Here is a 27,661-nt window from a genome sequence, read left to right as displayed (position 1 = left end):
CTTTTAGCATTTTTTTATTTCCCATTATTATATTAAGATATATTTCCAGGCATTTTTCTAAAAGACTGATGCGGTGTGGTTGAATGAGTAAGTAAATAAAAGTAGAAGAAGGTTACTGTAGAACAAACTTCCCTGCACTTCATTGCAGAGCCTCAAAATCAACGTTTGTTTTTCCAAGATACGTTTCTCATTTAACTTTGTTTAATACTACATGTTCCTAGCGCAGATGAACTCCATGCACCAGTGGTTAATATGTAAACTGTAAGAGTGGGGTTGAAGATGCCCATAGGAACATTGGCCCCTGATAAGCAAGCCGGACAGCTGAGTCACTGGACACACAAGTGGACAACTGAGTGACATGCAAATACCAAGCATGGCTCTTGAATTGTTCTGACAAAAGCAGATGTCAGAGCTTTGTTGTGGATTGCATCACAATCATTACGATTTTTTATACCTCACTCAGGTTTGTTTTGCTTTTTTTTTTTGTGGTTTATCCTGTTTCAAGATCCAACCCCCATTGTAGGATGTTTTGATGGTCTGAGTGGGACTTTGGTCCAAAAGTCTCTGAAGAAGTTCTAGATCTCAAACTTTTCGGGGGTAAAATCGAAGACTTCACATCTGCATTTTTGAAGATGAACAGTCGGTTTGCTAGCGCTGGGAATCCGCTTCTCCATGTGGACCTCCAAATTGATGAGCATGAACCTCAAAGAGGAATCCTGGATCTCCTCAGGAGACTCCGTCCTCATTGGAGGGCACAGGACATTCAGATGAAGGCAAGTGAATGTTTGTGTCTACGTGATTCATTAATGACCGTAATAGCAATCCGTGTGCTAGAATAAATTCTGCGTTTCTGCATACCACATTATACGTAAAATTTTCGCCTTTCCGTATCACAAAACGTTTCCTGAATATGTGTAATATCCGCCTCATATCTCCAATGCTGAAACTCTCAATGCCACGTGGTTAATGTTGTGAAATGATAGGTAGGGTTTTTGGCAACAAAACTACTTGGTTAAGGTCAGTTAAAGACCATGGTTTTCACAAATCAATGTAAAACACTACGTAAAAATGTAACTACCATAAATAAACGACAATCTCTCTTAGTGGACTTTTGAACGTAATGTTAACGTTACTTTAAAGTGTTACTTAACAGCTTTATGTAACAAGTGCAAAGTCAATGTTTTCTTTTGGTTTCACATTGGTGAGAATACTGTTTGTTTAATCTATCCATCCACTAACCCTTTCTGCCCACTCTAGTGTAATGACTCACTTGTTCCATAAAGGTTGCTCTATGTCACGAGTTTGTGCGTTGCTCGCTGTACTTTGTCATTTGCTCTGACAGAATGCAAAGACATCCAGATTCAACGTATCCTGTGGTTTACAGAAACATACAATGCACAACTTATGACCATGACAAAAATTTTTCCTTGCAACTGGGTCAATAAAAAAGCACTGTATCTCATTTTAAAGTATCATCTGTCCATGATTGTGGTTTGGTTGGTTGTATAAAGCTTGTTCGGATAAATGTCTCTTCCTGTGAATTGATCACCCCATATTATACTGATTGAGTGTCAGACATTTTTTATTTAAATTATTTAATGCTTATCTCCTATGGGCACCGCTTTGTAAAGAAAAGTCAGAGTTTGGGGTTCATGTTTAGGTGTTATGATGATGACGTCAAAAGTGCAGCAGATCTCTAAATTTTAGTCATCTCTAGCAAGTGTTTAAACTTAGAATGATTGGGATTCATTAATTATATTTTGTTTATATAATGCAATGATTTTACTCAACTATATTACTTTTACAATAGGTTCACCGTCAACTTTCACTTCAATTTACTGCATATGTACAGACTGTGCAGCCCTTACTCCTAAAACTACAAAACTGTAGTATAGTAGTAGTAGTATAATTTTTTAGGAGACAGACTTGGACTATGCAACCCTAATTCTAATTTAGCTGTTGAATGTCACATTAATATGTCACATGACAACACATGACATGTCACTGTGACATTCGAAAATAGTTTCTGTCCTTCAAATTGTGTTTGTTTTGTATCTTAAGAAAAAATCCTGCGTGGACGAAAGCAAAGCAAAAAAAGATCAACTTTAAATTAAATATTTTCTCCCTACACTCATTCTCATAAAACATCCGAGTTGTTTAAGCGTGTAGACTTACAATGAGGTTCTTGTCTTCACAGGGGATATAAAATTCAATTCCTGGTGTTTCACCCTTTGTGTAACTGCAATTTGAGCCGTTCCACAGAGCAATCTTTCCTCACGGCTGCTGTAAAAAGATCCTTCATAAACCGGGGAGAACTTGTTTTAATATTATTGGAGTAGTATTTTACGAACTGCAGTTTTGACTGAGATTGGTGGGATATTAAACTGAACGTCACTGCAGAACAGACAGACCATATTGTCTGCATTTCCCAGCAACCCACAGTGCCGTTTATTTTACTTGCTTAAATTGCACACAGAGTGACTAATGCTACCTTCCTCTCTATTAGTCAACATTGTTTAGGATGTAGTTTGAATTAACTTCACTGTAATCGTCTATTGACAATTCAAAAAAACCACAATTCCATGCTTATGTTACTGTGAAAGATTTATAAAAAGTGCCTGCATATATTTACATATAGTGTTCCTTTGTTATAATGAACAAGGACTGCAGCTTACATCCAATGGATCCCATGTACACCTTCCTGCTGCTGTATATATTCACTAGCGCATCAAATTTGCAGCTGAAAATAATTAACCAATAAGTGTTCTATTTTCTTCAGTAACGTTTGCCAAAAAGACAAAGCCAAGCTTTTTAAGGACGTTATTTATCCTTTTAAAGTAGTACATTTGGGAGGCGTTTTCATAGGTTTATGTCTCTAGTAGAAACCAGATGGTGCGGAAAATGTTGGCATTGTACATTTCTGCAAAACACGGATAAGATGAATGTCAATGTGTTTGACATTCAGTCGAGCAAATGACGCAGTACAGCAAGCGACGCATGTCAAGCAACCGTTATTGAAAGTTATATGGTTTAAAAATGACATGGCATAATAACAATGATCAAACACAGGACTTTCACCCAGGAGACCAATTGTTACTTAGCATTGTTGTCGCTTATTGCCTTATCTTGGTATAAAAATGTCCACTAAGGGCAGTATAGATATTTATTTAGGCTAGTCACATTCTTACGGTTGTTGAGTTATTTTGACACAAACCAGGATCTTTTTTTCTAACCATAACCAAGTATTTTTGAATCCTTAAACTAACCAATTCACAACGTTAACTACGTAGCTAGGCGTTTTTGCAAGCGTATTACAAGGCTGATAAAGCGTATGATTGAAATGTCAACATTTCATTTATCCTGTGGTTTTAGACACGTACAATGCCAATATCTTTTCATCCGACTGGGTTCCAACAGGCTGGGAAAATAGTATTGAGAGTATTGAGGGACAGATAGAGAGACAGGGATTTCTTGACAATGACAAAGATATATTGCCATCTATATGCTTTAAAATGGAAAGTGGTGACCATGTCTTACGTATAAAAACCAGCAGAGAAACCAAGGCAACTGGACAACAGAAGTGGACGTTTTTATTATGTCAACCCTGGGAACAGATGTGTAGTGTTGTCAGAGAATCTGTTCAGAACTGGATAATCCCATTCTGGTCCCATGTGCAAACACAAGGTCCAATCTTTCAGAGAAATAGGGTTTATGTTTGTTAGGTGACAGCACATTGGGTGGGTGACCTCTCAATCTACACCGGGTCCACGAGTGTACACAAAGACTCGACAGTCCCTTTAATGATGTATTGTGTTCATCTGTTTGAATATACAGTGTATTCAGGGGAAGGACATGCTGTTCCTGTTACACCTGTGCTTTAAAGTGTGTTGTATGTGAGGCTTGTTATATCTTGTGTTTCACCTTTGCTCTTGTTTTTTTTTTACAAACAATAGATACAATTCAAGGCAATTCGAGTGCTCAACATGCACTTTAGCTTCAAAAGAAATTAAAAACAAAAGGAATACAAGACAAAAACTGAAAGAGACGATGTCAATGGGGTTAACATAAAATGAATAATATAAGGCAGAGGCAAGTATTTGCATGGCTTGTTTCAGAAATTGTATAAAAGCAGTTTAGTTACACATGCTGTAATCTACATCTCTATATGTAACGAAATGAGAGTGAGTTTTTGTTTTTAAATGACAATAAATGTTTTTATCTATTAAATAAAACGCAGTACATCAGAAAAACTTTCATGTAAAAATAATATGTGCAGATCAGAGACAAAGGTTAGTTTGATAACAATGTCAAAACCAGAGGAAAGTATCCAAGTGGCCTTCCATCCACTATATGAATCCTTGATCCGATGTCAAGGTGGGCATGTTTGTTCACTTTCCATCTAGATGAAAAACCGCTGTGTGCAGGGCCAATCTGAGGCTCGGAGAATGCCATGGAGACTTGAGAGAGAATGAGAGACTTTGAGAAACCGCTGAATGACAACAAATGTCCCATGGGCCTTTGCAGGCAAACAGTGGTCGCTGTGGTATTGTTGTGTACACACACAGGGCCGCACCGGCTACACTGGAAGTGTGATCTTTAGTGTCAACAAGTTCAGGCTGCAGGTGTCTACAGTTCTACGTCTGTCATTACTGTTGCATGTACCTGTGTCTGTTTTTTTCTGTGTTTAATTTTACATTCATTTTTATAAATATATTTTTTTTGACACACAGTCTCACTACAAGACAAGGCCTCAACATTAGCTAAACATGCAGGACCCTTCCTGGTTAATATTCTACCAATACTTTCAAGTTGGGAAATTTCTTACAAATATGCAATAGATTGCAGGGGGAAGAGTCCTAAAACCTGAAGGGGAAATAGCATTTTTGCACTTCTGTTTTCCTTGTCTTGAAGTCAATTTTTTTTTTATGGGTTTTTAATTTGATGCCTGAAATAAGGTCTTTGAATAACACAGGCTTAAGAGATTTAAAAGTCATTTTCAGGGATATGAAATACATCAGTACCTTTTTTGTGAAGTTACAAGCATTTATATGTCTAAAAAAACGAAACTGTCAAGCTCGACTAGTCCTCCTTCAAAGCCTTGTTGTGTTTACTTGCGCTACATAGAGCTCATTTTCTTCAATAATCAAAATCCAATGGAAAATTCCATTGGCTTTTTGTCGAGGGAACCAGTGCAATGCTAATTTCCGCCCACAAAAATACTTCATCTCTGCATGACTCCATTAATCAAATGATCACATGGGAGTCTGGGCTCCCTTTTATCCGCTTTGCTCAGTTGGTAATCCAGCCTTGCATATTATCTTGCTGTATAACATCACATTATTTTAACTGAAACGTTACTTTCACTTTTCCTTTTTATGATACATATAGCTGTACCTTTAATATCTGAATAATGAATAGATATAGCTTAATTATGGCATAAACACGTGATTCTCAATGGTGGAATGTAACCAAGCACACTTTCACATTTTAATGTTTTGATATTTTATACTTCTCCTCCATTTAATTTCCAAAATTGTCCTTTTTAACCTGCAACATTTATTTCTGAGCCATAGTTACCAGCTACATTTCAGATTAGGTTATTAGAGTTACAAATATAACAGGAAACACATGAATGAATGACTGAAACAAAAGAAGAATATAACCTTGGAGCAGTAGTAGATTATGACAGTATATTATCTCTGTTTCTGTGTATTTTTTATTTTTTTTGCTTTTGTCTTAAATTGAAGGGCAGTATAACATTTCAGCTAAATGATCCGTAACAGCAGTAAACTAGCAGCCTGTAAATTGATATGTTCCCAAAAGCTGTAATCCAGAGTCCTGAAACCAAACATATTGCATTTATTTACATAAGATCTGAGTGCAAACATGTTTAGTGGGATTTATCCAACATCATCATGAATAAACAGTAACTCAGACTGTGGTTTTGGAGAGTGACCCATTGAGCTCTGCACATATTTCATTTGCACAATAGTTACAAAATAAGAGTGTGACCACCTGTTACACAGACACGAATGGTTAGAGCATGCTGTAATTGTATTGTCCACGTCTGTAATATTATGAATGCCATCACAAAGAAAAATCCTTGTTTTTACAAAAGGTTGTGTTGTGGCAGTCTTCTTCTTCTTATTATTATTATTTTTTATTTTTTTTACTGTTAAGTTACACATAGGCATTCATTAACAACGTTGCGGTGTTGATTTAGGTGTTTTGGACTCTTTGGTGGTAACTGGATGTTGTCACATGTTGTACTTCAGATAAGCAGATTTATTTATTTGATTTCTCTTTTGATTTTTCTGTCCCTCCAGAAATTCACAGAAGGCATCACCAACCAGCTGATTGGCTGCTACGTGGCTTCTCTCCAGGAGCCCGGTTGTGTTCTGGTGCGACTCTACGGCAGAATGACGGAGCTCTACGTGAACAGGGACCGCGAGGTGGAGATGTTCCAGGTCTTCCACGCCCACGGGTGTGGTCCACAGATCTACTGCAGCTTCCAGAATGGCATCTGCTACGAGTTTATAAGAGGAAAGGTGCTGGACGATGGGCTGCTCCGGCAACCCTCCATCTACAGGTCTCTGCCTCAAACAGCTTTTCAGCTTTTTATTTATTGATAGTGTAAAGTTGATTTTATCAGAGACTGTGTGATGAGAGCATGTTTGTGCCTTTTTTGGGGAATGTCCTGGTTCAGAGACCCATAGTTTCAACATTCACAGCGATGCGGGAACTGCAATATGATGATCATCGTCCTGTTCAGCAACTTGGTTATAAAAGGAAAAGAAAGGTTAATTGTTGAAAACTATTGATGGTCACATTTAAGACTTCTCAAAAATGGTATGAGAATCAGTATTACCTCTAAGTTTGCATTACTATTTTTTTTTTTATTGTTGTTTAAAATAATTAAACATTAAAAAAGAACTAATAAAGAAAAAATTAATTCATGTTTTATGTCAATACATGTTTACATTTTTCAAAATAAAAGCACTTTAAAAAATTGCTAAATTAAAGTCCTTGAATAAATAAATAAATAAATATATATTTTATCAAAAAAAGAAAACTGGACAATTTTGAACCCTTTATACTGTTTAAAATATGCATTTCATTGACTTTCTGTAAAGATTTCCTTTATTCAACTGACTTTTCTTTGTCATCTACACCAAATAAATGTATTACTATTACATCATTTTATAAAAAACAATGTGTTCACAATGTGCAATAATATAGCATACCATTGTTGAATTTATTATTTAACTTCTTATTTTTTATTTTAAAAATTAAAACCTAATATGTCAGTAAAGACATTTGTTACCACAGTTGCATATCGTATGACAGCTGGGCATACAATGACATTAACATCATAGATAAACACAAAAATAGCAAATAAATGCTGATTATTTCAAGGTCCATTTAGTGTTCAATCTGTAAAAATGCAACAGGTTTATTGAGAGTAATGTGAAACCTTGGCCATTTATGTTTTCTAAGGAAACAGTTAGCGTTTGTTGGAGGGCATGTGTTTGTGTGTATGGCGTGTGTATGTTAACAATCTCCATTGTGCTGATGCAGGTGTTTTTCCTTTTTTAATTATTTAAGTCATATTTCATGTTGAGCAATGTTGTTTAGTCCTGCCCCCGGGTTCATTCATCATTCCCGCGATAACAGACCAGCACCATTATTCTCCCCACAGGACAGTAGGACACAACACAGCCAGCCAAGGCTGAACAGCCGGGGCCACGATTCACATCAATCAACCTTGCTCTGCCTGATAGCCTCTGTGGGGAATACCCAGAAAAACTTTATGTCACGGCTAAGATGCCTCGAGAACGAGCACTCAAGTAGTCAAAAGGTCACGAATGCAACAAGGCCCATTTTTTTGAGAAGAAGAACAAGATAAGAGCGCTAAATGGAAAGGGAGTTGTGTTTCTACTCTGATAATGGTTGTTTGTGCAATAACAGCGTCGGGCCAGGCTCATCTGAGAAAATGTTTTCTCTCTGCAGATTGATCGCGGCAGAGATTGGGAGAATCCACTCCATCCAGCCAAAATGTGGTCCGCCTGTTGAACCTCTTCTCTGGACAAAAATGTCCCACTTTCTGACACTGGTGCAGAGCAGTAACAGCAGCAGCACGGCTTTGCAGCGCTGCAGGAAGAGGTACAGCCTTTGAAAAAAATCATCTTAATGTGTTTTAGATATCTGAAGTGTGAAGCCAATGTGGACATGCCTTAAACTTGCATTGTCTTTGATGGCCTTCGGTGGGCGACTCCTCTGGATCCAAAAAGAAGTCTGGTTGTATGGAAGTCTGTAAGTGTAGGGACTGTGATTAATCGTTGTGTTTATCTGCCCTCACATGAACTGAAAACATTAGTACGTCTGACAAACTAGCTTTATAACAGTTCTAACCTAATTCATCAAAACCTCAAAGAACAAAGGAAAACATCATTAACTAACAACATTAGTTACAGGTTACTATATATATATATATATATATATATATATATATATATATATATATATATATATATATAAAAAGCTGCATAGATGACTTGTCGATACGCTGTCAAGTAATTTCTTACTGTGCAATTTTTGCCTGGGAAATGTAGATTTAGACTGCCACCTTTATCATTGGAAACTGCAGGTTAGCAACAGTAATTAAGAGGGTGGGTCTTAGTGAATGGACAACCGTCCAATCAGGTGTAGGAAGGGTTTAAATTAATGTATAAGTGAGAGAAGAGAGATGTCAATTAATAACTTCTGTTTTGAACAAATACCCACTGAGCTGGTTCTTTGAGAATAACCTCACTGGTAAAATACCTCAGTGGTAGTTATTTTCGCATTCATCCATTTGAAAGAAACCAGCAACATTTTCCACATCTCTATCTTTTAAGCAGCTGCACTTCCACTGATCCCTTATCATTTTCTTTTACATGCCATATGTACAATTCTCAAATCTGCCCTCAGTGCTCCTCCCCACACCTACGTTTTTCAAGTAACTGAACAACTTGTACTCAAATTGCCCATTCACCTCCCCCACCTTTGGGGATGGAGGCCGTCAGTGCGAGCTGTTATTGGTCCGCGGGATGAGGCGAGGGAGGGGCCTCCGTGGCAGTGACATTGCGTTATCTCTGACAGGGGTCAGGGGATGAGAGGTGAGAGGGTCCGTCCAGACACTACAAAGAAACAGACGCTCGTCCACAAGCTTCCTGCAGAGCTCTCCCTTATCGGTCAAACGTTCAACCTTGTTTATGTATGCGGCGGAGGGGTCGGAAGTCCAAGCAAACCGACGCTGGCAGCCCTAGAGTCTCTGCGTCGCTTCAGAAAAACACAGAGTTTCTTCTTTGAGTCATCCATTAAAGAAAGGGATGAGGGAGGAGACTCTTATGATAAGGAGTTGAAGCTTTCTGGATTCAGAAAGACAAAAGTCCCACAAAGGCCTAAGGGAAAGCCAGTGTGACTTAACTTCTTTGTCATCGGGAAGACAACTACTCTCTTTTTAAGTCTGTATTTTCTGTTTTTTTTTCTATTCCATTATAAATCCATTTATTTTAGAGCACATCCCTTACTGAGCCCATAAAACATCTAAAGATTTTCTGCTTTGCTTCAGGAGGAAATCATGTGGAACTGAGTGAATTGTTTTTATCGTATTATTACAAGATAGACAGTATCAATTTAAGATAATAATGATTGTACTTTTAGACAATATCATTATCTATAATTCACTAAAATAACCTTAAATTACCTCAAGCAAGCTGAAAGAAATATTGATTGAGTCCAATCTTTGAATTTGACATCATGTTGGAAATTCAACCAACAATGCTGCAAAAAGAAACTACTTCCAGCATAAGGCACATAGAGTGAAATGTAGCATTGTTTCATTGTTTTAACATCTCAACAGATTATGTAGATTTTGGTTTTATTAATGTTAAATCTTACATCTAACTTTTTTTGACCTTTTAAATCTTCCGTTTTACACACAGCAGACACATAGAGGAGAATCACAATTTGTTTAAGCTCCTGGTTTGTACAAGGGATGGCTTTGCATACAATGTGATACCAAAAGTGACGAGTTTATGGATGAATCAGGACATTACTCACTGTAATGTTTGTCTACAGAAGCAGGCTGCACCACATTTAGAGGCCCAATAGATGGTGCTATATTGTGAGACATTTGTGTGACTGAGGGACTTGACACAGTCCAAAAGCCGCTCGAACACAGACGCACAGAAGAACTCATGATAATCAGGAAAATATAAATCATTAGGATTAAGTCGATAAAGTGATGGAAAGAACTCTGCAGCATAATCTAAGGTGTGTGTGTGACTGACACAGAAGACTTGACAAGAATGAACAAAAAGCAAAAGTGATTTTAAACAGGCATTAGAGCAACTTTTGTACTTGAGAATGTACGAGTGCTGGTATGAATGTGTTCTTCAGAGGAAATGGTAAAAGAAAGGCAGAGAGAGAGCAGGAAGAGGCTGCACCTGCAGAGGAGGTCTTCAGCTCTCAAGCCACCCGCTGTGCAAAGAGAGCGACAGATACAGAGAAGGAGAGAGAGAGAGAGAGAGAGAGAGAAAGAGGCTGCAGCAGCTGCAAGGTTCGGAGAGGGAGGGCACAGTAGAAGTCAGAGATGGGAGAGAAAAGAGAGAAAGGCAATGGAAAGCTAGAGTGCAACCTCTTCTTCTCCCAAAGGCCCCCTGCTACGTCTCCCGTTTGCACTCCCGCATATCACATAAAACTGCAAAAAGGGAAAAAAAAAAGAAGAAAAAAATCAGTGCTCGGCTGGTGTTTGAAATCATATGTAAATAAGGCACATTGATAATGAAGCGCCAGAAGAGGAAATTCCACTAATTACCTTACAGAGACTCGACAAGGAGCAGGAGGTTGAATGTACTTGACGAACTGTTTCTCATGAAAAGGACAGCAAGGAGAGAGGAAAAGATCTGATGGCAAGACGACAGGTTTCCATTTAAAGTCAATGAAAGTCTTTTATTTAGCTTTTGACTCCGGAGTAATCGCAGGTTTTCTATGGTAAAAGTCAGTATGTTAAGTTAAAGCAGTGGATGGATTGAAAAGGAATCGGGGTGATTCACCATTCATCTGTGTTTTTTAATTCATATTGGAGAAGAGATGGATAAATGGTGCATGTCAGAGGGGGTTGATTTTTAAGGAACACAACATCTCATAGGCGAGTAGATGTGAATCAAACACTCTTGACAGCTATACGGCAGGCTGAGATTTTCTGAAATTGCTACTGGAAATTAACTTTACAGTATTTTCACTATTTAGGTTGAATAAGTCAAATAACATATTAAAAAAGGTCAGAACTTGAGCAGATATTTTAAAAGGAATGTATATTCTTGCATATTTTTCTGCAGGAACAACAATCTCAAGGTGTTTTTATTCAAAAAAAATCCTTCATTGATCTTTGGTCTATCCACAGCAGGAAGCACTGAGTGAATGAGAGATACAAAAATGAGTTGTGTTGTTGAGGATGTGTAGGAGGAGTTGAATAAGGTCCTCTGTGTCCCGACTATAAACAAGGCCTCGCTCCTCTGCTTTTATTGTGCGTTCCTTACAGGCCTCACTAAATGATGTCTACAAGTGTGTATAATACCGGAGCGTCTGTTTGTTCCCCCACGGATAAATAGGTAGTGTTTAAATAACACTGTTTAAACTAACCTCTTATCGTGGCCTGACGGCTGAAAAGGAAACATGGAAATTAATTAAGAGACGGATGCTTGCACAGCATTTCTTCCAGGTGCATTTTTTGCACTGACGTCCAAGGACATTAGTGCCTTCTGTGATAGATCGAGCAATCAACGGAGTGAAAACAAGGCATGTAACCTCTCAATAAGGCACGTCGAACTGCTTTAGTTTACAAACACGTTGCTCTGTGAAGAAAAGTGAGGAATTTGTGTGAAAGTTGGTTTTTACATATCTGTACTCTCCCAGACAACTGCATCATGAAAGTCTTGTTTTCCCTCCATTTATCCAAGTTTATTTTGGATGTATTCCCCCTCAGCTGCTCTGTACAAACACTTTCTTTCAATAATATGTCAAATGTTCAAATCTCCATCAACCTATAAGTATATCTAAAGGCCAATATTAAGATTCATGTAACTAACTTTTATGATCCAATCCTGGATTTTTAAGAATAATTGCATGAAGTCTTTGTTTCTCTGTGCTAGACAACCCTCTAAAACAGCAATTAGACCAGACCACAGGACTCTAACACACTGCTGAAAGCCAGACAATTCAAATTCTTTTAGGGTGAACAATTGTTAAAGGCAGGTGAGTAACCATGTGTTAGGGAAAATCCCTGGTTAGATTGAGCCTTCACAATAACATTTGAAGAAGCATAGGACATGGTAGTTCCACTTTAAAGTGAGGCATACTTACAAAACCTTACAAATGTATTTATAGTTACTTTAATTGTTAAAATGTACTTTTCAACAGCTTTTAGAGCTAAATATAATACATGTGACATGTGACTGTCTGTCAAACAAAACACATGATCATCTTATATGTTATTATTTGAAATATTGCTACAGGTTGAAGTTCCCAACATTAAATTTGTGTTGAAATCCTTCTTGACCAACTACAACAGCAAAATATTACCTCCACGTTAATGCATCAGTAGTCACATTCCAATAATATAATATATAACAATATAAAAAAGGGTATGTTCTTTTACTTTTGACACCTTTAGTACATTCTGCAGATAATACTTCTGTTCTTTTATTAAGTACAGTATTTGTATTCAGTATCAATGTATACATTCTTTCTTCTACTTGTTCCATCACTGACCTCCCTCATTCGTCACATCTACAAAAGCAGGTCACACAATGGTACAAGCTGGGTTACATATGCCATAAGGAAAGGCTGAATTCTAATAAATAAGAAGCAAGGGTACAAGTTAAATAAGTAGTGCTACATTAAGTCAAGAAAAAATCTGAAAAACATCTTTTACGACTGTCAATGTGTGAAAGTCAATACTTCGCAGTGCAATAAGCCACTGGGGCTGCAGTTAGATATGCAAATAAGCAAAGGGTGTTCACAAAAACACAACTTATTTTATTTTATTAAATGTAACATTCTATCCTTTTAGTTAAACCCTATAATGGATGTTTGGAAAGTTGTATTTGCTGAATAATGATGACACCTGTCTTATGATAAAAAATATGTGAATTATATGAAACTCACTGGTGGTGTATTTGTCAGCTACAGTGATTCAAACTAAATTGAAGCTCTTGTCTTTTTTGCAGCCTTTTGTGTATATATATATATATATTAAAAAAAAAACATCACACACTGGCAAAGGTGGTATTCACGAACGTTGAACTGTGCCGCCAATGTGCCCAAACGCCTGTTAAGCAAAGACAGCCCTCTTTCATTGCCTTGCCTCTTGCGACGAAAAAGGCAGAAAAGTAATTTTTTTTTTCCCTCTTACAGTCACGCGGCTCTGCAAGAGTTCCCCAGCTTTGAGATGTTGTCAGTTGAAATGGAGTCATTGAAGAGACAACTCTCGCAGATTGACTCGCCGACCGTCCTCTGCCACAATGACCTCCTGACAAAAAACATCATCTACAACCACAAAGAGGGTGAGGAACAGCCGTGCACATCACTGACACTGAAGACATGGTGCATATTATACTGAAATGAGCTAGTGTGGCAGCCCATTAATCAGACGCTATAAAGGCAAATGAATACATCACTGACTTATGCTAAACTCTTTAATTGTAGCTCTGTGATTCAAGAGTCTATTGCTAAAGCTAATGCTATGATGATGACAATGATGAATGTGTTTCTTTTCATCAGTTTGAAATAATGCAGCTTACAGAGTATATTCATACTATTTTACATACAGAGGCGAACCTTTGCACCACTGAAAAGGTGTTTGAACTTTATTAAATGTCTTACCTTATTTGTAGTATCCTTTTTTTATTGTGATTTTATTTCTCACATATTTTACAAGGATGCCCAGGGTGACTCTCAGTCAAAAGAGACTCCTTGTTCCTTTGACTCCCACAAGGTTCCGTACTTTGAATAAAAGGAGGGAGAGTCGTCAGATATAGAACCATACCTAAGATGTGTTCGTCATGTTGTCCTGGTAACCGCTGCTTCTCTACTTTCCCTCTCCTTCTCCATCAGGAATGGTGAAATTCATCGACTACGAGTACGCCGATTACAACTACCAGGCTTTCGATATTGGCAATCACTTCAATGAATTTGCTGGTAGGTCTGTGTTGTGATGAAAAGAAGTTCAATTTGACTCCAAATCTGTTTCATGGCCGGAACATATAAGATTGCCTAATGTGGGATATTGAGTGAAGTAAAACTTGTATATATACAGTAAGTGGTATGCAGAATCATTGTCCAGTTTGTCCTGACTCTTTGACTATGATATCATTTTATCATTCTGCCATCATGTACCATGAAACCATCCCTCTTCTGATGCTGCCAAGACAAATTGCTGTATTCAGTGCGTATTCTGCACGGTGATAAACGTGGCTTTGATGTACCAGCTGTGTTACAGCAAAGCTTTACAGGGTTCAGTTGAACATTTGTGGAACAATCATCAATTTATCACTTTTGAGATAGTTCTGAAAGGGCATATAATGTAAGATTTCTTGACAGCACTTGCCAACTGTGCAAACTTGGTCCAATCCTTGAATTATCATGATGCCAAATTGTGGCTGGAGTGAAGCATAGTCACACACAAATAGGCACACAATTGGTTGTATGCTTTTTTTAGTGACAGCATATAAATCCATTTTTATGTTGCTGTTGATAAGGAGACAATACAGCTTAACTGCAATCAATTATCAGAACAGCAAAAACAATTTTCCTTCATTTGCAGCATACAGATCCCTTAAAACGTTCAAATAAATTTTCAAACTGAAATGTTGTACGTGTCATCCAATTTCCATGCATCTTTCTTTCTGGTATATTGTACAATTTAATATACAGTATGCAGTGATGAGGACATATTCATTAGGGCCTTTAATTAAGTAAAGGTAGTAGAGCACATTGTAAGAATACTCTGTTAAAAGTGATAGTCCAGTTTCAAAGATTGTACTGCAAAATCTACTTAAAGTATAGAACATTTGAAGCACAAAATATGGAGTGATATATCATTTTATTAATAGATTATTACTGCTGATGTACTAATGTCTGAGTAGCATTAGACTGTTTCAGTTTCTACAATAATATATCATATTTTACAAGGTTATCATAATGTTTTCCTATTTAAACTCTTTTGTAATTCAGTTAAGTTTATTTTATTAGAATTATAAAGTGGCATAAAATGGAAATACTCAAATAAAAAAAAAAGTTCCTTAAGTAGTGACTAATCAATCAAACTTAATTTGTATAGCTCCTTTCATACAGGTTAGTTCAGTTCAAAGTGCTTCACAGATGACTGATAAGCTAAAAGTATGACAGAACAAGTGTGTATCATTAAAAACAGCAGAAAAGACAAAAGCAATTCAGCAATTTAACAATTTGACAAACTGAGACCACTGCATGTGAGACATTAAAGTCATAAAAATGAATTAACATAGAATTTAAAGCTATAATAATAATATTTTTTACAATTTTCTGACATTTTAAAAACAACAGATAATTTGCAAAAAATTCAACTTAAGTAGCTGATAATAAAAATAATCATTAGTTGGAGTTCTTATCCCTTTCTGCCAGAACTGGGACAATGACAATCACGTCCAGACACTTTATGACTCTTCATTTGCATCATATCAACCTCACTAAGATTTTAAATCAGTGTTCAACCAAAAGTGCTGTCGTCCAGTTCCCCTTCTAAACTTAGAATATCTTTAATTTCACAAATAATTGGAACAATTCATGTGGATCTCACTAGTTTTGGCTGAAGAGTTGAGCTGATTGAGCTCTGTGGCAAATCATCAAAACTGTCAGTTAGTTTAGGCATTGTGTTGAATTGTAACACTGACAGTTGTTCCACTAGTATGTGCATATGTGTGTTTTGTTTTTTGAGGTGTGAATGATGTGAACTACAGCCTCTACCCGAGCCTGGAGCTGCAGAGAGACTGGCTGACGGCCTATCTGGAGAGCTACAAGCACAGCAAAGGACACGAGGTCACTGTTACAGAGGCAGAAGTTACGCAGCTCTACATTCAAGTCTGCAAATTCTCTCTGGTAAGTGTCTGCTTCCAGGGATTTTGTTGAAATGTTGAAATATGTCATTATGTAGAGCCTCAACACTTTGGAAAGACTTTGGAAAGTGACAAATCTCTCAAGTTATTTCCTTTTTTTAAGTTCTGGTCTTCAAATATCTCAATATTATGAGATTAGTGTGTTCATTTCAACAATATCCGTATGTGTGCAGACTTCTGAAATGACAGAGTGGCAACACCTCACCATCACATTTTAACAATTTACTTTTCCAGCTCCCAGAAAGAAAAAAAACAAAACTCTCCCCCCAAAAAAAAAAAAAAAAAAACCCGATCCACGGCTGACCCACCACTGTTCAAAGTTTGATGGACTCCATCTGAGTTGATTAGAAACTGCCGAAGGGGAAAAAATGAAAGACAGCAGCCAAAATTATTTTTCTTATGACCACAATTTTCATTCTTTGGTGGCTCAAGTGGTGCTGGACTATCTGCCTAAAAGTGCTTTCATTGCTCAATACAATATGCAGAATTGTCCTGACCAATTTTGAGGTGGTGTGAATGTCTCTTGAAATAGCCCAGAAATGATGAGGAAGCATTTTACTTTTTTTTTTTTTTTTAAATAAGTCGTGCCTCGGCCAAAATAACAGAGAGGGAGAAGTGAGAGATGGGGAAAGAAAATGAAGCCCGGGATGGAGTGAGAGAGACGATAACATCATGTTGATTGAAATCAGATTTTCTATGACAAACCGAGGAGGACTCTTGACTCGAGGAAAGTGGGAGAAATTGATCACGGACGCTTAACAAGCCAAGTTTCCAACTGGACTCGTTTTGACGAGCCGTGTGTCAAAATGAGGGATACTCATAACTGACAACTGAGAAAATCACAGGCTCTATTCTCCATAATTTCAAGGAACTGAGTTGAAACTTCTCCATTTGAAAATATCCACAAATGGAGGCATTTTAGCCACTAAATGTAATGTTTATTCACAATAATTCACTAATTAAATTTCATACTCAAAGACTTTTATTACTGGTTTTCCTTTGTCACGAGACAAAATACTCAAAATATCAAAGATATCCAATAGTACCTTAATAATATTATGAATCATTTGAAAGGTAATTATAAAAAAAAAAATGAAACAATTAGTGGCACAATTTTCATATCAATTAATTGTTTTGTATTTTTTTAAGCAGAAATGCAAAAATATTTACTTATTCCAGCTCCTTGAATGTGATATTTGCTTATGGTTTCAATGATAGTAATTAAAATGATTTTGGGGTTTCGGGAAATTTTTCACTATTTTCTGACAATTTAGAAATCAAATGATTCGTCGTTATTTGCATCCATTATCAATCGGAAGTTGTGTCCACTCAGTTTTCGACTCAATTATTTGCACCATACAGATTTCATCACGGTTTTATTGTTTCTAATCACCTCTGGTAAACCAGATCATATAGTTGATAATGCGTAACATGCTTTGGAAAAATTCCAACAACTGTTATAATCATCAATTCAACCGGATACTTTTTAATATTTTTGTGTTGTTTTTTTCATGAATTGTATTGCTGTCATATCCCTTGGTAATTGCTTTGAATAATCAAACTACATTGAATTCCTGCTCTAGTTAATGCTTAGTAAATGAGAATACAGATGAATAGTCAAAACCAAGGAAAACCAGTCTGCACCGAAGGACGCTTTGTGGCTCTGCTGTGTGGCATCGACAAACTCTGGCCCGTTGCCAAAGCTCTGCGGCGTGAAGCTGCCTCTTTCGAATCTTAATCTCTGGCAAACTGTGCCAAGACGCCGTGGGGTCTTTACGACTCGCCTCCCCCACAGGGATCCCCCGTGATGTTGAGGCTAAAGCCCGCGGCTCTGTGATGTCACTCTGCCCACACGTCTCCCATCTCCCATTTTTCTCAATGGCTCCCTCTCACTGACGTCCTCTGCTTAGTGTTAGACTAATGCTCTCTTAATGGAGAGCAGTTATTTATCATAATGGAAACACGCTCAATCTCTCTCCAACTCAAGACAGAGATTAGAGATGAAAATCTGCCAGGGAGAGGAAAAAAAAAAACTGGGAAAACCGCACATTGCTCTTCAAGTATTTCATTCCACCCTTTATTTGATTATCAAATAAAAATGTGATTATATCACTGGGCCGCAGAACAGAGGTCTGTCTGGATCTTATTAGGACTTGCTATTAGTGGTCCTACCATGAAGATTTACAATAAGGGTGGAGAACAACAGAAATTTATGGAGGCAGGGAAGTCCGCAAGCCTAAGTGAGCAAAGCCATTAAGGAGGGAACCATTCAATACAGAGGTTTGTCATTCTGACGGAGCAGCGTGCAGCTGGCAGCAGCATGCAGCAGCAGTTATGGGAGCAGTTATAACACGACAACTGGAGGTCACTGAAGTGTGTTTTTACAGTTCTGCTCTGTGGCACAGGGAAATGTAGCAAAACATCAAAGAAAAACAAAGTTTGTGAAACCATACAGCAACTGTGATGTTTGATTTAGAACAATCTGCAACACTTGTTGTACATATTCCAGTCCTTAAAGTGTATCATGGACTATATCGGCATGTATTTAACAAGTCTGTCATTCAGTTGGCTACAATTCAGTCTCTGTCAGCCATAATTTGCCATGCTGAAGACGCTGACATCTGACCCCGTCGTGACCTGCAGGAGGGCAAGAAGAAGTGTGCTTTTGAAGCTTTAATTGGATTATCAAAAGGGTGCATGAGAATTGCATGTCAGTCACACATTCTTCCTGCCATTCCCTTACAGACAACATCAAGAATTGTACTGAACATGCAAACACTTCACATTGGATTCTATAATGTTACTGCTGTAGTTCCAATAAAACACACACGTGTCTTCATTACTTTCAGAAATGTAACTGTAATGATTTACGTAATGGGGCTGTTCAGTTTGTCCTCATAAGTGAGGCGCGTCCCCACTGTGTAAACAGATTCATGTCCCCACAATAACGACTCCACACAAACACACATATATTCCTACGTTACCCACAGTGGACCATCAAGCTGCTCCAACCAAGTGTGGACCTCTGTTTCTGGTCATTTCGCTAAAACAAAAATAGAATATAAGTTTTTTCTTTACTTTTAAGATCTTTTCCCAGAATATTACTCCAAATGTGCTTCATATTTAAGAACTTGCCAAGGAGGGAATTGCATGCTGAGTGATCTGTACCTATCACACACACATTCTGTCGTGCTTTAATTTAATGATTTGGCCACTACTTCAACTGCTTCACTCAGCAATTATGACAGCAATAAAATCATGTCCACTGTTATGGATTACCCTTAAGCAAGTAATGTATTTTCATTTGGTAATGTAATGCTTTGAAAACTAGTCAATAATAAAGTGTTAAGCATGGACACTTCGAGTATGTTCCTTTAAAACATTTTTTCTTTCTCTACCACCAGGCATCAAACTTCTTCTGGGGTCTTTGGGCCATCCTGCAATCACGGTTTTCCTCGATTGACTTTGACTTCCTAAGGTTTGTATTCTGATGAATGCTTTTTAAATGGAGTAGATGGTTCATTTCCACAGTTGCAGGAGTGTGTCTGGCTGTGACTTTGTATAAACATAGTTTGCGTTTCCTTAAGCGTTATGGCTGTTGTATATAAAATACTGCACAAAATAGACACTTAACAAAATTGTTAATATTAAAATCGACGTCCTTTTGACATTAAGCACCACCTTAAAATTCACACCAACTCAGCAACTGTTTAATATAGAAACACACAAATCCAAAAAGAAAATTACAACCTCAGGGCAATTTTAATGGGTCCGCCTTATTACTTAACAGCATCATACATCACTAAAATATTCACAAATGGGTAAAAATATATGAAACACTTGCTTTTTTATTGCAATGTTTAGACAAACAGGTTCTTCATCAAGATTGCCTCACAAAGAATTTGGCAGAGAAATTGCAGTAAACGGAGTCCATGTGGAAATATATTTTTTTCCCTCACTTGTGTTTCAAGACTGTGTATCTGGACTCTAGCATAAAACATGCAGGACAAGCACAAGTCACTTCTTCTTTATTTTACATATGAAATGATCGACCTTTCTTAACTTTTAAACCACAAATCATGAATCTTAAAGGCTCTAAAGAAATCAAAACTAACATCTTTTGATTTTTGAATGTATAATGATCCACATAGTCATCTTTAAACAAGTCCAGGAGACATTCCTAACTACCAGCAACCAGACAATAAAGTTCAGGAGGGTGAAATGTTTCCCTTCACCCCCACTTTTTCCTCCCTTCTCTGTGTGCCCCACACCCGCCACAGTTGTGATCGTGATCTTAATCACTATTGACATACGGCACCCTCCCCTCTGTGTGGCTTTCTCCGCTCGCTTGCTAGATCAGCGACAGGGCCCCCGCCTCATTTCGATCTGGACCTTGGAGGAAATGTGATCCAGAGGGGTACCGAGGCACAGAGGCACTATTGTTCCCATGCCGTCGGTCCTCCCTTACATATACGTCTCTCATCCCTGGCTGGGCCACATGCGCCTGCTAGACGTCTGCTCCTCTAAGCCGCCAGCTGAGGTTGTCCTAAAGTGCATTGTGAGGGTCGGGTTACCTTTTTTTTTAGACTTAAATGAGCTCAGAGTAACGATGGGGAACCAGGTTTAAAGGCATCACTACCCGGCCAACTATGTCTCCCAATACACACATTTGCACATATACATAAACACTCTCACACACACACACACATACATACTAGTTCCCTTTGCTAACACTACTTTCAGGATTCAATCAAGATGTAACGAAAGAAACAAGGTAGATGGCAAAGGTCAAGTTTGTTTCCTGACTTTCATCTTTTCATTTAAATACATTGACAGTGAGCACCACAGTCATAACCTTATAAGACCGTCCTTGTCATTTGTTTAGACAGCATAAAGCAATCTACACATACATTTAATAGCAAAGCATTCAGTAAGTTAGTATACGTGTTAGCTTCTCTAAGCCTTTTTTCTCTTGTCTACAATATGACCAGGGGATTTTAATTGTGTAAAAACCTATGAGCAAAATGTCAAGGGGGTGTTAAGTAAACGGCACATCACAGAAGTATGAAAGAAACTTGAGGACATATTGGGACTGACTAGTGTTAGCATGTCACAACTGGCTAGCTTGTTAGCGGTTAGCTCCCCATCCCAACGAGTAGTCAGGTGTTTGGTGGGACCAGGCCTTAAGTGAACACCAGAGATCTGCTTATAATTGTCAAAGTTGCAGCAATATACGCAGAAGTGTAGCAACCACCAGCCAATGTCCCCTCCCCTTAGCTAATCTGTAGCTTGTCCAGTTTGACAACCAGTAAATCCACTTGTAACTCTATGGAAACATCTGAAAATAATATCACTTGACACCCAATTAAATTAAAGATATTAAAATGTTTACATTATTATTATTATTATTATTATTATTATTATTATTATTATTATTATTATTATTATTATTATTATTATTATTTTATTTTAAGCAAGATGAGCCCCTTGAATTTGCACTCAAAATACTGTTCATATTTCGTAACTGGGAAAGAGGCAGAAACAAGGCACAGAGAACACAAATAAGACCCCCAATCACCAATAAACCGATTTGCACAGGACTTATATTACTATCACAAGACTTCTGTGTTTGAAAAAACATGGTAGGTAATTTGCGGTGGAATTTGCTAAACTAAATAAAATATAATCCTGTGCAAATAGGGCTTCAATGATCTTTCCTGAACTTCAACTGAATTGCTTTTTAGTTTACCAATTTTTTTAATTTATTTTTTGCTATCTTAAACAAGATATAACACTCAACAAAGCATCTGTCTCTTTAGACGCTTAACTTTCTTATGCTAACCGATGACTTCTGTCCACCTTTTGGTGCTGAGCTGTTGGCGTATAGTGAATGTATCAAAAGCAGGGTTGTGAGATTATTCTGTGCAGGTGAATTGCTGCAAGACCTTGTTTACATTAAAATGTAGTCTTTCGATTTAATTCAGAATAGAATGATGAAAGCTTCAACTTGCTTGACATGACCACAACCTTACCCTTGGCTTCACCACGCAGTTCTTCTTACCTTAACTCAAAAGAGAACACACAACACATTGCTGCTATATGCTTTTGTGATGAACATTATTTTTGAGGAAAGAGATAGGAAGTTAGAGTCTGTGTGTGTGTGTGTGTGTGTGTGTGTGTGTGTGTGTGTGTGTGTGTGTGTGTGTGTGTGTGTGTGTGTGTGTGTGTGTGTGTGTGTGTGTGTGTTCTTCCACTGTTATCCCCCTGAGCCAAATCTCTGCAGACTTCCCAACTAGTGACAGGCGTCGCCCAGGCCTTGTGCTTTAACCAGGGCCAGATGTAGATGTGACAATAGGGAGCCACAAGGGGAATGCAAACCCGCCCTCCCTCTCCCGTCCATATTTACTTTCCTTATATGATTTTATTCATGTGTTGAAAGTCTGCGAGTCAGCGGTTTAGATTTGTGGACGTGTTGGCAAGGTGAGCCGTTATTTGACAAAGACATTATTATGAGGAAATGAACGAGGAGGAGGCCCACTGTTTGGAATAGCCTGACTGCAAAATTGAGGGATTTGTGCACAAAAGCACATTGTGAAATAGAATACCTGCTTTTGGAGGGAGTTCATTTTCCCCTACTTCTGCTAAATAGAAAAACATCTCAATTTCATCTCTGATGATGATAAATGTTAAGCACGCTAGTTTTAGGTGTCAGCCTTAATAAAAATAGGAATTGAATGGGATCACCAGTGAAGGTTGCTGTTCTTTTAAATGGATATACTCAAATATAATTCGGCTTATGAAGGGTGTGAGTGCGACAGGTAATTACGTGAACAGAAAAAAGTGGTATGACCAGTGATTTTATTTAGTTTTTATTGTATTTGACAAGCTGATATTGAAGCTTTTTTCACTTTTTAATTTAACCATCTGAATTTCCATAAAATAATAATATTATTATGATATATAATATTATGGGTTTTTTTGTTTTTTTTTTACACTTTTAGCCTAAAAATAGAACTAGTGTCAGAATACTGAATGTTTGAGGCAATTTCATTGATAATAGCAACGTATTCTCACACCAATGCGTCTCCAAGTCTCTAAGTTCGATTTAGGAAACAGCGTGGTTGACATTAATACACGTTGCATATACACATGCTAAATAAATGTTGGTGTTCGACAATGAGGAGCACTTACAAAGCAGCATTTTTTGAAGAGTTGGGAGCATAGACTGTATATAAGAAGATTGGGAGTGTGAACGGGTTGATAGCACAGAGCTGCCTAAAAGCAAAACTTGTTCATGGTATTTCTCACAAATTAAGGAGGCAGTCTTTTATTCTAAATACCATGTTTCAACGTTTAGAGACGTCTTGCCTTAAGAATAAAAGCACATAATTATATGACTCACATAAATAGTTAATAGGACTATTTTTCACAAGCTTCTTGATCCAAATACTGAAGGGTTGTAGCTCATGACCAATTAAATTGATGAGGAATTGGAACGTATCACTCTGTTGAAGTTGATGGAATTACAAAAACAACATTTGTATAATAGTATAACAAAGTGGAGTAAATTACCCCACAAATGATTTGTAGCCAATTACAGACACACAAACTTAGCCAATTTGAATGCTAATTATTGATGAGATGTAGTATAACGTCTGAGTGAGTCTGCTTAGATACATAGATTTAAAACATTTGAAACATGAGTCTAAATAATGTTTACCGTATCATTTGCCTAACAAAGATGTTTGATGTTATAGCATAACAGCCAACATAGCTTTTTTCAGTTTGAAAAGCAGAAGCAAAGATTTTACACAAGTGACAGGTTTTGCTTTCATCAAATCAGGTTTAGCCGGTCTTCGTCTCGCGATGTGAGTCAATCATCCACAGAAGCATATGGTTTATTAAAAATCTGTCCAGACAAAATTCCTTTTGAGTGTTGCCAAACCACAATGAGAGAAGTGAAAATGGTGTGCTGACTCTAGCAGGGCAACACCAGTGATTTATTTTCTTTTTCTTACTTTTTCTTTTACCCCCAAATTTTTAACACCTACTTTCCAATTGCAAAGGGTTAGACGCATGCTGTACAACCTCTCTCTATCAACAAGCTACAACTGTGAATTCTTTGTCTAAAGGTGACCTGCAAGTGAAGCAAAGAAACTACAAGAAAGCAACGAGTCTACAAAAAAAATTGCAAAGAGCAAACAACAAAAGTCAGACTCTGACACAATAATTAGGGAGCAGTTTTTACCCAGAGACACAGGTGAAGAACAAAGTGTTGGAATACAAGTAACTAAAAGGCATGTGTCTGAATTATGTTTTTGTCTCACCGTGGGATAAAAGAGAGAAAACTGATTCGACATTGAGGAGTTCAGTGAAAGCACTGATTAAAGGACAAACTCCTCTCTGTGCCTTCATTTTCTGTGCTTTTGAAACTTCACTTAATTTCAAAGGGTATAGTATAATGGCCAAGGGCAGCAGCATACTCAGACATCAGATTTATTGAAGCGTTCGATAATAAACCACTTTTCTCGCAGTTAAGTTCTGAGGCTTTGGCACAGCTTTCAGACTCGGGGCTCTGTTGAATAGCGTCTTGATGCTATATTGTTATGCAAGTTTTGCAAACAAAAAACATAGTGCCCACCTTGAGCTATTAGCAGAACAGAGGTGTGAACTACAAACACATATCTGTATATTGACTTTAACTTCAACTGATGAGTCTACATCTTTTAACGATGAAGATATTTTTGCTTTAAATCTTTCATATTTCGCACACTGAAGATAAGATGATGCAGACACAAGTTGTGATCCATATCCTGAGATATTGATATATCTGAATACTATAAAAACTCCAAATATGTTCTAGCTTAGTGAATGAAAAGCTCTGGAGGTCAAAAGCCATACTGTATATGTCAAAGAAAAGTTCAGGTAGTTAAAATATATGCAACAAACATTAAATGCTGACTAAATATTAAATTATCTATATTATTTCTACATAAATAACATAAACTATTCAAATTTTATTTATATATATATTTTTTAAAGTGTATAGAGACTTACATCGTGTCCAAATGGTGAAATTAGACTTCCAAGTTCGTCATGTAATTCCATGGGGCCAAAAAATACTTTTTCCCATTGACTTACATTGTGAATGAGACGTCTGTTGATCAAACCATCATTTTTTTTATTTGAATCAACTTCACAGAATGTATACTTGAGTTGCCCATATTCAAATCAGGAAGTCCTAAAAGTTGTAAAATGCATTAATAGTCAAATCCAGAGTTATTTCCCTTCCTCTGTTCACATGAATGAGCCAACCCTGTATTCATTTCTCTTTATGGGTGGCATTCACATAGGAATTATTTTTTCAATATAGTTTGATTATACTGCAGAAACCAAGAAACCAAATCAAGAGACTCAAGAGAAGAAATGATGAAGATGAAATGTTATTGAATTAATGGATCAAACTCTTTTGCTCAAACCCAAATTCTTGTGTCCAAACCTGGTGAAGTTACATGGAGATTCAGTTAATACTTCCCTTTATGTACACCACATATAATGAATACAAGGGACTGCTAGTATGATGGCAAAAAAGCCATCCTACTGTAGTAAAATGTGGATCTGCTGAGGAGAGACTTAAATGCAACAGTAGTCCTCGGTCCCATTTAAAGCCAATACGTTGTAAAAATGCACCATAAACTTCCAAGGACAGTGGAGGGTGAACAGATTTAACATTATTTACTAAGAGTTTTGTAGAAAAATGCAGAAAAATTTGTGTTCTCTGATTATTTATTTTTTTCTATTCTCAGGTATGCCATGGCACGACTCAACTACTACTTTGAAAAGAAAGAGGAATATTTTGGATTGACAATAAGCTAAATAACTGAGGATGAATTACCAGCATATTTTAAATCAGACGTAGCATTACGAGAGTTACCAATGTCCTTCTTGGTTATATTGTACAATTCTATGTAAATCCACTGTGGAATTTAAAGCATATAATGCAATGTGCTCCCCATTGTTATTTCAGGCTGTAGTTTGTGATAATGTTTTGCTATCATTGTGATTTATTTAAAATATTTGTTTTACCACAGCCTGTATGCCGATAAGCCTTTTTGGCACATGGTGATGAAGGTCCTGCCAAAAACCCATTAATTGTTCCCACATTTAGTAGAGTTGCATAAAGCCACAAAACTGAGCCTGATCATAAAACCCTTAAGGGTTATTTGCATGCTTATTCAGTGTGTACCACAGTTCTGATGGAAAACTTACTGGACATTTGTAACTCTGGGGTTATTGTTTAAAAGCTGCTTTTTATCTACCTTACACGATGTATACCGATCATACAGCATACTGCACATTTACAAAGAGAAATGCAAATTAATTGCCATTTTAAGTTCCAAAACAGCATGTTAATACAGTGTTAACAGTATTGTATTCTGAATTATGTGTGGTTATGTGCAGTATAAATCATGTCACAACTTGGTCCTAATTTTAGTAGGACAGCCTTTTGTCCAAATTGCAAAAAGGTTAAAGCTTATAGAAGTTTTAACCGTAAAAGTTTTTTAGCTCACTGACTGACTGACAGTGTTTCTGCTGTTTCATTTCACCTCATACGGACCCTTTTCACAGTACCATAGCAAGGCAAACACAAGAGCAGCTTGTAGATTTATTAATGGGTAAGATTGATGAATTGGTTCTAATTAATTCTGACTTAATACTGCAGCTGCTTTTTTGTTTTGTAGTCCTCTGAAAAGGTACGTTTTACACTTTAGCCTATAACTGTGGGGACATGTATCATCAGTTGCATGTCATCAACGTGTTAACTTATTTTCTCTCATTAACTAAATATACAAGTTTCAAATTTCAAGTTAATTCAACTTAACTCAACTTACTTTTCCTTTGAAGACCTCTTCAGAAATAATTTACATGGGTTCACCTGACTAAGTACTTGAAATGCAGAGTTGAACGACTACTGCTGAGAGATCACCTAACTCAACAAATTAATTGAATCATCAGCATATTAGCAGACTTCAATACCTCAATTGTTTTACCAGTCCATGCCATGTACTTACCTCCATTTCAAAAAGAAATTTGAGCACCAGCGTAGCCCGAGTGGTTATAGCACATACCACATTACTGCAATGTGCTAGGTTTGATTCCAGCTATGGGACCTTTGTTTATAGGGTCAGCTGTAGCTCAGTGGGTAAAGTGGATTGTCCCTCAAGGTTAGCGGTTTGATCCCCAGCACTGACAATGAGCAAATCATTGAACCTCAATGTACCTGTTGTATATGGCAATTTTTGGGCGATTTTTATGTTGAAACTCTCAAGAGACCCTCCTTTTTTGAAATTTGAAGAGAACAACCAGGGTGGAAAGTTTCTGTGTGTCTTTAATAAATGTGGAGTCATGTTTTTTCCTTTCAGGATTAATGCTGATCACAATAAAGGTTAGTATCACATTCA

General features: G+C 37.2%; 1 protein-coding gene across 1 annotated transcript; it reads left to right on the top strand.

Moving 5' to 3' along the window:
- The first annotated feature begins 314 nt into the window (after positions 1 to 314).
- On the top strand, positions 315 to 27,661 carry zgc:113516 (uncharacterized protein LOC541449 homolog). The gene is made up of 8 exons (XM_054619952.1): positions 315 to 773; positions 6,327 to 6,589; positions 8,011 to 8,163; positions 13,462 to 13,610; positions 14,161 to 14,244; positions 16,022 to 16,182; positions 19,604 to 19,677; positions 26,006 to 27,661. Exons 1-8 carry the CDS (start codon positions 633 to 635, stop codon positions 26,073 to 26,075), a joined length of 1,095 nt encoding a protein of 364 aa, XP_054475927.1. The 5' UTR covers positions 315 to 632; the 3' UTR covers positions 26,076 to 27,661.

This window comes from Anoplopoma fimbria, chromosome 19, assembly GCF_027596085.1.
Source record: "Anoplopoma fimbria isolate UVic2021 breed Golden Eagle Sablefish chromosome 19, Afim_UVic_2022, whole genome shotgun sequence".
Classification (NCBI taxonomy): domain Eukaryota; kingdom Metazoa; phylum Chordata; class Actinopteri; order Perciformes; family Anoplopomatidae; genus Anoplopoma; species Anoplopoma fimbria.
The sequence above is the reverse complement of the archived record's forward strand: the minus strand, read 5'-3'. Positions and strand labels throughout refer to the sequence as shown.

Bases quoted from the DNA above. Each gene is read 5' to 3' on its own strand.
- zgc:113516 (XM_054619952.1), top strand. From the start codon at position 633: ATGAACAGTCGGTTTGCTAGCGCTGGGAATCCGCTTCTCCATGTGGAC. The intron at 774-6,326 runs GCAAGTGAATGT...CTGTCCCTCCAG, and splicing joins CACAGGACATTCAGATGAAG to AAATTCACAGAAGGCATCAC. The intron at 8,164-13,461 runs GTACAGCCTTTG...TCCCTCTTACAG, and splicing joins TTGCAGCGCTGCAGGAAGAG to TCACGCGGCTCTGCAAGAGT.